Here is a 9,116-nt window from a genome sequence, read left to right as displayed (position 1 = left end):
TACGAGAGTAAAAAGCTGGACTTTTCTCATGCATGGCTACTTGCTTCCTCTGCCTCTGCTGGAGAACAAGGCATGCGGGTGTTTGGTGTGAGGTCCCCATGGTCCTTAGAAATATCAGCACCCCCACCTCCAAAACACTTCACAGATGTCCTCCTGTCCCATAGAGCTATCACAGCTCCTTCCCATGCTCACAGACATTGTGTGGCCCCTCACTCTGTCCTGTCATGCAAGGATTAATTCCTTCCTCAAGTCTAATGAGAGAAGCCACACAATCAGCCCCAGATCTCCCAGCTCCAAAGTGGATTGAACTTAAAACCAAGATCCTCTGGAACCAAGGCTGTCTGCTGTTCAGTTTTGGCCCCATCTGAAGTACAAAGTGAATCATGCCAGTGAGAGCAAGCTTCCCTGTGCTCGGTCTGACTCATGTTTCTCAGCCTCCCAGGTCTGGAGAGAGGTGAGCCTTCTGTCCTGCTCACCTCATGGGCCCTGGACTGAAAGCCTTGGGTCTGATGGCCTGGTCACACTTACTTCCTCTTGGGGTTTCAGTCCCTTAGTAGTGCTGTTGTTAAGGCCTTCCCGGATTAAGGAGGAAAACCTTTCTCAGGAAGTTAGGAGCCAGTCTCTAATATAGAGATCAGGGATGTCTAGGTCAGGTCAAAGGTCACAGAGACCGGGACGAGAGAATGTCCTGGCATCGAAAAGTGCAGCCCACCGGCAAGCAAACCACAAATAAGTCTTCAACTCTAGGAAGATGGTGACTATACGTTTAATAAATCGAGTTTGGAATCCCGAGCCTCAAACGGTCTCTCTGGGAACCTCAGTAAGATAAACGTTTGTGTGAAGAGATTCAGTCATTCTCATGCATGTGTTTATCCTACCGATGACAGCTGAGCGTCCGTCCACCTAGAGGAGGTAAGGAGAGGTGGGGACGCTAGACTTCTGAGATAAATAGAGATGAAGATTGGACGAGAGTTAATCAGAAGTTGTCAAAGGAAACTTCGCATCCTTGATGTTGCTACAAACTGTTTCTTGAGGGTATGCTTTGACAGTAGCCTGAAATACAGAAAATAAAACCATTAACGACAGACAGCTGGACAGCGCTTTTGCATATAAATGAACACCCAGGCAGGCTTAGAGCCAGCGGCCCTTCATATGCTTCTGTGTGGCTGTACTTCACAAATTCTCTCACACTGATCCTGAAGGTCTTTGAATTCTCCAGGGAGCAGTCACGCTGAAGGCATGGGACCTGCTGCATGGTTCGGTTTCCTTTTATGCTGACCTCTCTGCATCCCCAAGTGCCTTGAAGCCCATCCTCCTACCTTGGGACACGAGGACCATGCCAGGCTAACGTCAGCCTAAGTAAGGTCATAGTCTTCATGATGTTCCTGCCCTGTGTCACCAGGAGGCACCACAAGGGACTTCAAGAGTGACAGAAATCTCAGTTTCTATTTGACTTAGCTATCGACTGGAGCTCTCTGGCAATGTACGTAGCTTTTCTTAGACTCCATTTTTCTCATTGGTGGAATATGTATAGCTAATGTTCCTACTTTATAAAGGATGTCCAAGGTTTACCTGAGGTGACTTAAGGAAAGGCTTAGTGCTTGGAAGTGACATAATCCTTCACTAGCCCCACGTTCAGCTCCCCACCACCCCAGGGTGGCACTTTCCTATCTCTGTATGTCTGAGCTCACATTGTAGGCACACCGGACCATTGAGATGCCCAAGAAAAATGTTCTTTTTCTAAACTTCAGCGTGACCATCTTTGGATTTTGAAGTCCAACTGCCCACAGAAGTGAGTGCATGCTAGTCCAAAGTACACAGCACACTTCTCCACGCTTCCGAGTATTAAATTAGGATCAGTTAAGGGCAACAGCTATTACACCATCCCTCTGTTATCCCAGGGGCTTTCCCTAAGCAACCCAGGAGGCTAATTGAGTGATCCTTGATTTTGTAAAGAATAAAGAACATTGCAGGCACCCATCTCTTCAGGACTTGCTACACTGCTGTTTTTGATTATGGTTTTTGTATAAAATGGCTGTATGTTCCACCCAGTTCTTTCCTGGGGACACCTCGTCACCAACACACTCTAATTCCTGCGGAACACTTTCTGTGGGTTGTGGCACCAGGAGTAAACAAAAGGAAAGGAGAGTGGCCCTGAGGTTCTGTTTACCAAAAGTGCCAAGATTTGGGGGGAAAAGACCGTTGGTTCCTTCTCCATGTGGCTGACGACAAAGCCCTGGCAAAGATTTAGTCAAGAAGGGCCAAGATAGGACCAAAGGGGACTCCGAAGATCACCCTCTTACACAGATGCAGCGCCCTCCTATTGGCCCAGCCCAGCCACGCCCCCTCAGGAAGAGCTGCTCACCATTGTGCTCGATCCACCGGTACTGCCTTTCTAGGCACAGCTCCTCCTGCCGCTGTCTCACCAGCCTCCGCGTCTCCGGGGTCAGGCCGTTGGGGTCACGAGAAAATACGAAGGAGTAGCTGTCCGCACAGGTGCCGTCCAGATTCAGCAGGCGGCAGGAGTACTGCAGCGCGAAGGTGTCGTAGTCCGTGTCGATGATCCAGTGGTCGTCGTCTGTAAGTCAGAGAGCCACAGAGGGCCTGGAGGTCTGACCAACTTGTTACCTACCCCGGACTCCGTGGAACTGGCTGCCTTTCCTTAGCGAGTGGAGGCTGCGGAGATTCCTGACCGCTTTTGCACAAGTGGGCAAAAGAGAAAGGAGCTTGCTCTCCTTTACAGAAATGAGTCTTGGCACACAGAGGGCACCTTGTTCATGCCAGTGATAAGAGAAGTCACAAATCCTGTCCTGGTGTGGAGGACACCTTGTTCACATCAGCAACTCCTTGATAACAGCACAGCAGTTTTCTAAAGGACAGCTGAAGATGAACTTCCATCTTTACTACCTAGCGTCCACTAACAAGAGTCTAATGTCTGCCGGCCCTCAACTTATGCCATCCCCAACTACAGGCCACAACTTTTCAGTGCTCTGAAGAATCTACCTCCCACGAGCTCACGTCACTGGGATAGAGGACGCCAGCCGATGATAAGAGATTTTCAGAGTCTACTCTTATCCTTACTTAGGAACTCTATTCACTTCCCTGGGTTGACAAGTGGGATGCCTGGGGGCAAAAGATGCTCCTTATCCACCTTCAAGTACTCCTTGGGATTGTATTCTGGGGGCGGGGCTGAGCAGATGGCTCAGTGGGCAACAGTGCTCGCTCTGCAAGTATAAGGTCCTGAGTTTCAATTCCCAAGTACCAGGCATGGCTGTGTGGGTCTGCAAACCTAGCGCGGGGAGGCAAAGACAGGCAGATCCCCAGAGGTCACTGGCAAGCTTCGGGTCAGGGGAAGACTCTGTCTCAAAGGAGTAAGACCAACAGCAAGACTTCTGATACCCAGTGCTCTGCTCTGGGTTCCACACGCACAGGCTGGTTCACGCACCCATACACTTACGTGTATACAATGCATGTGTGCACACACTGGGGAGCGGGGAAAAACTGTTCTCTTCATGACTTCCCTGGCAAAGCAGAATTCTTGAAAACATGCAGATCCTATCCGTGCCTCAAGGCTGGGGTGTAAGTTGTGCAGAGGCAACATAAAGCAAGCGACAGAGAGATCAGCAAAGGCAGAACAGGAGCTAAGTTAGTATGAACACGTGTGTGTGAGCGGCACAGGGAAAAAACAGATTTGCTATCAAAAACCCTATGTACAGGTAAGAGTGCTGTGTTTCAGTGCAGCCAACTTGCTGACGATTAACCAAGGCTGAAGCCAGGTACTTCATGGCCATTGCCATATTTGGGGGGTATTCCTGCATTTATTCAAAATCATACATCATTACTCCATATTGCAGATGGGGAGACAGAGGCACAGGAAAAACTAATTCCAGCAGGACCAGGATGCAGGGCAGGGCTGGTGTTCACCAGGAGAGCACATCGCCATGGAGAGAGTGACTGAAGCTGGCAGTCCCTGATTTCCCCATGACACCCCAAAATGACATCTCATTATGGCTGTGTCTACACTGTACTGAATAGACAGATTGAGAGTTTAGAAATGCCTGGTTTCTAATGCTTAACAGAGGGAACTGTCTTGGTGGTTGGCCTGCCACTTTAAAGACCCGCTACTCATTGTCACCACTATGGAGTGAAACCTAGAAAATATCCCCTTGGCTTCCTAGACCTGTGTCCTCCACATGAGAAGCTCCCTACAGTTCCGAGGCCTAAGGATCCAGCTAAACCAACCAGGGGACCGATTCTAGCCTATTTCCAACTAAACATCTCAATAATTCAACAGCCTCTGTAAGGGAATGAAGTCTGAGACCTCCATGGGTTGAGTGATCTAGCCCACGGATTCTCAAACTTTATTTTGCAGAAGGAATTCACTGAAAGAGCCTATTGGAAACAGAAATACAAGGCTCCACCCAGAAGGGTTTCTGATTGAGTAATTCTGGTTTGGACCCAGAAATCTGCATTTTGAAAAAAGCACTGCAGCTGATTTAGTTGAAGTTGGCCTAGGAACAGTGACTTTGAGAAACACTGATGGAGCTGTTCGAACCTGTTCCTCACATTAATAAGTATTTCTTTGCCAAGAGAGTGGCAAACTTTATTTGGACAAGGAAGAAGTCTTCGTTCATGCTTTCTGGGAGGGTACAACAAAATAACGATCATAGCTAATATTTAATAAGCCCTTATTACACACAAAACTAAACACTTTCATATATTACCATGAGTAGCTGTTTTAACAATTTTATTAAATAGGAACTATTCCTTAACTCAATTTGATTGCAAAGGAAGTCAAGTTTTAGGGAATCTCGTCTACCATGAAGTCTCTACTCATTTAATATAGGTTGATGCCATCATCCTTTACTCTCGAGATGTCCCACTCCGTGCTGGTAGAACCAGGAGGAAAGAAAGAGAGCAGAGACCAATCCAGAGCATGGCCGGGGAGGGGACAGCAGACCAGAGCTAGAACTGAAGGATCTATCTAACTCAGGGGCAGAGCTCTTACCTAACGTGCTTGATTTCCCAGGTCATTTACAGAAAAAAAAAATTCAGAAAAGTACCAGGGAGTCTGCCCCTTGTCTCATCCAGTGGACAACCTCTTGAACTATGCTTTTAGCTCTCTAATCTACACCAGGGTTTCAGGATGGCGTGTGTGCCTTGTGTGACTGGAGACGGAATTTAGAACCTTGTGCGTGTTAGGCAATTGCTCTACCACTGAACTACAAACTCCAGCCCTCAGAGACATGTGTGACCATTACGCTCCACAACTTCTTTATGAGAAGGCCAACTATAAGGAGAAACAACCCCCTTCCACCTGGGCAGTGGTTCTCAACCTTCTTGATGTTGCAACCCTTTTTACTACAGTCCCTCACATTGTGGTGACCCCTAACCATAAAATTATTTTTATTGTTACTTCATAACTGTAGTTTTCCTACTATAATGAATCGTAATGTAAATGCCTATGTTTTCCAAAGGTCTTAGGAGACCCATTGGGTTGTTTGAGCACACCTTCCCCCAGGGTTGCGACCCACAGGTAGAGAAGTGTTACCCTGGTGTTTTAATTCTCCCTCTCTGAGATTTCACGGCATTTCTTTATGCTCTAAATCATTCCTTAGTTATCAAGTACCTTTCGGATTCTTAATTTAAATGAAATGGGGCGGGGGTGGGGTTATAGAACGTGTAGACCCTTCTGAAAGGTACCGTCAGCTTTAGAGAACGTTGTCGGGAGTTCTCATAATCCTGCCTTGCATATGAGTTTTAGTATTGAAGGAAAGGAGACGCTATTGCTTTCAGAACACTGCCTGGCAGGGCACTGGGCCGTGACCCAATTCTCTACACAACGGTCCCTTTATCTTGGATATGGGTCTCTATCTCTCCTGATGTTCCGGATTGTCGCAATGGAATCAGGGTTCCCACCCAAAGAGACAGAATGGAGTGGTGATGTGGGGACCCAGTACGAGCAGGTCACAGTGGGGTGACCAGGAAAATGGCACCCGACCAACCCAAAGGTCCGTTTGAACTTGGACCAGGTATTTTAGGCTGGGAATCCAGCCACTCGGAATCCCACACTCCCTAAATTGAGATGGGGCTGAGGTTCTGCCTCTTGCAGCCCTTCCCAATGGTGCCACGGAACAGAAATGCAGCGATTTGGCCTGGATGCCCCACTACTCACTTCCTCGCTGGAGAAAGGAGGCTACACCCCAGTACTTCATCTTGAACTTGGCAGGATCTTCGGTGTCTGTGAAAGTGCCCACCATGTCTGCGCACACTTCCCAGTTGCTGTAAAAGCCAAGAGAATCTTGAGCCAAGTCTGGAAAGGGCTTCAACCCCATCCAAGGTGCTCCTTTTCCCTTCCCAGCAAAGGAAGTTAAGCTTTCAGCCAGGCTAAGGCAGGAGGGACCTTGGACGCTACCCACAGCCCACCAAGAGGCCACTGACCTCAGAATGCGGACTCGGCCCTTGGCTGTGGCACTCATATGACCTTTCTCGTCCACGGAAAACTCAGCGATGATGTTGTCTTGCAAAAAGAGACCCTCGGGGTCCTTTTTGGCGATGGCGTACCAGAGCCCAGAGAACTGAGAAAGAAATGAGAGAGCTGGGGACTAGAGTTTGGGGTCCACCGCCGGCCCGCAAGAATCGGGGGACGGGGGCTGATACCTACACGAGCCTTGTCGAAGTTCTCCTTGACTCGGAAGCTGCTCACCCTGCAGTCGCGCTCAGCGCTGCTGCCTCCCAGCGCTGCCAGTAGCACGAGCGCCCACACCCACTCCATCTCGCTCAGGAGTCCGCCCTGCGGGACAAGCGCCCGGGTGACCGCGAGGCAGGAGGACCGGGCCGCTGGCCGCCCCATCCTGCCCCACCCCGTCCCGCAGCCCCCCGGGGGAGCGCGGCGACTCACCAGCAGGAGCCACGTGCAAGCCTGGCCGCCGTGTTCGCGCGCGCGAGGAGCCAGGGAGGCGAGCGGCTGTCCAGGGCTTTATAGCTCCGGGGGGAGGGGGTCGCTCTTTCGTAACCATGCGGGGTGAAAGACCGCGGGGAGGTGCCGGGGGGGGGGGGCGGGAAGGGGGGCGGCTGGGCTTGCATAACGCGCCCTGACTCACCCGAACACACGCGAGGCCCCTCCACCAGCCTCGCCGCCCGGTGTCGCCTCTGCTCGGAGGTTCGCTCAGGGTGGTCTCGGTGGAGCCAAACTCTCCAGCCCAGACGATCCACGGGGCCAAGAGCTGGCCCGGGGGCCAAGAGCTGGCCCGGGGACCAAGCTGCAGCCAGCTGCGGTCTGGGGTGGCCTCCAGGCCCTATTGCCCTGTCTGGAGGCCTACGTGGCCATGGTGTGGTGATGATGGCCTCACTGAGCGAGAAAGAGACCTATGATGCAGCCTGGAACATTAGTGTTCAGGTCCTGACTTTCCCAAGTGGCCCCCGCTTCTTCTGAGGATATGTTGTGGAGTTTTGGGGTTATTTTGTCTGTGATTTTTTTTCCCCTTTGAAAAAGGGCATACTTTACTCTTTGAGGAGCTGTGGTACTATTTGCGTCAATATTTGATTTTTAGTTTCATCATCTAGAACTAAAACGCTCCCTGTTAAATATTTTCTAGAAACGCCACCTGGTCAGGACAGGAAATATTTTAGCAGCGCCGGTGGCCGAGTGGTTGATCGTCCACTTGTGTTGCCGCACTTCCCTGAGACCACACTGAAAAACATAACTGCCAACTGTTTACCATACGTTTTTATTTCTAAGCCAAAGTGGGCTTTTTCCCTCCCCCCAAAACAGTGGGGAAAACTGGCTCCGGAGTAGACAAAGGGAAGGGAAAGAATTCCATAACCTTAGTGGTCAGTAGTCAAAAGGCTATTGATTCGCTGATTGCTTGCCTATGGCATGACAGTTTACTACGTTTTCTTCTGCTTTTGGAACTTGCAGTCCATCAAAGTGGTCCAAAGGGAAGAGTTTGACCAAATGAAATTTAACAATTTTTTTTTTTTTTGGCAAGAAAGTATTCGTGTCTCTATTGCCCCAGGTCAGACAGGAGACAACCATTTTTGCCGTAGCTAGACCTGAAAATAAGAGGAGTTGGGGAAAGGATAGGAGACACACCACACAAAGAACTAAGTTGATGTTTCCTTAGCCACATCTGGCCACCTTGCAAAGACACCTGTGGCTTCCTTTTGTTTCCTGTGACCTTTTGGACATTGCCTGGTTCTCTGCTTTATGCCCACTTCCACCCCCACCCCCGTCCCCCCGCAACTCCTGCATCCATTGTTTTCCCTGCAGCCATGACGGCACCAGAGACTGTGTTTTAACTCCATAGGACTCCACAATTAGGGAGGACTTTCTGAACAGCAGACTAACTGGGAAACTGGACTGGACTAGTTTTACCAAAGGATGTACATTGCCCCTCAGTATCAACAGGGGCTTGATTTCATGAAGCACCCCATGGGCCCCTCAAATCCAAGAATGTCCAAATCCTTTCTATAAAATGATGCATTTGACTATAATCTACATATATCCTTGGGTACATTTCGGTCTTCTCTGGATTATAATGTTTGATAAAACCAAATGTTGTGTAAATAACTCTTGTGCTGTATCATTTAAGGAATGACAAGAAAACAAAACACTATGTTCAATGTAGACTCATGTGGCATCTTGCTATGCAAACTGTCATTAACTGTATTGTGCTGAGAATTATGACAACTGGTCAGTAGAGACTTGGACATTAGAGCCTAACCACATGGCTCATAAACAAGCCGAAGGTGTCCAATACTCCGACACACACACTGGAGAGAGGCTGGGGTCTGTGGGATTGTGGGAGGTCACCACAGACTGTGCAACACATCATATTTCCCCACGGACTCAGCAGAGAGCTTGTTTTGAAGTAAATTCAATTTTTTTCTGTGTTTTTTTTATTTTCTCTGTCATTTTCCTTGAATATTTTTGGCTCACTGTTGGTTGAACAGTGATCCCGACCAGCTCAGATAAGACATGCTCAGGAGGACGTGGCAGAACCATGCGTTTTGTGATGTGTGTGGTCCGTGTCTCTGCAGCCAGGGAGGCCTTCAGGGTACCTCCCTGGCACCTACCCCACACTGTATGCCCTCTTCACACTCCAGAACTTGAG

General features: G+C 49.3%; 1 protein-coding gene across 1 annotated transcript; it reads right to left on the bottom strand.

Moving 5' to 3' along the window:
* Positions 1-750: 750 nt before the first annotated feature.
* On the bottom strand, positions 751-7,039 carry Rbp4 (retinol binding protein 4). The gene is made up of 6 exons (XM_041660657.1): positions 6,902-7,039; positions 6,665-6,793; positions 6,442-6,578; positions 6,176-6,282; positions 2,366-2,578; positions 751-1,053 (listed from the first exon to the last, which is right to left on the bottom strand). The coding sequence occupies exons 2-6, from the start codon at positions 6,773-6,775 to the stop codon at positions 1,016-1,018; spliced, it is 606 nt and encodes a 201-aa protein (XP_041516591.1). The 5' UTR covers positions 6,776-6,793; positions 6,902-7,039; the 3' UTR covers positions 751-1,015.
* Between the last annotated feature and the right edge of the window lie 2,077 nt (positions 7,040-9,116).

Source organism: Microtus oregoni, unplaced genomic scaffold (assembly GCF_018167655.1).
Source record: "Microtus oregoni isolate MIOR12 unplaced genomic scaffold, Mior012 000012F_ref0000307, whole genome shotgun sequence".
Taxonomy (NCBI): domain Eukaryota; kingdom Metazoa; phylum Chordata; class Mammalia; order Rodentia; family Cricetidae; genus Microtus; species Microtus oregoni.
The sequence above is the reverse complement of the archived record's forward strand: the minus strand, read 5'-3'. Positions and strand labels throughout refer to the sequence as shown.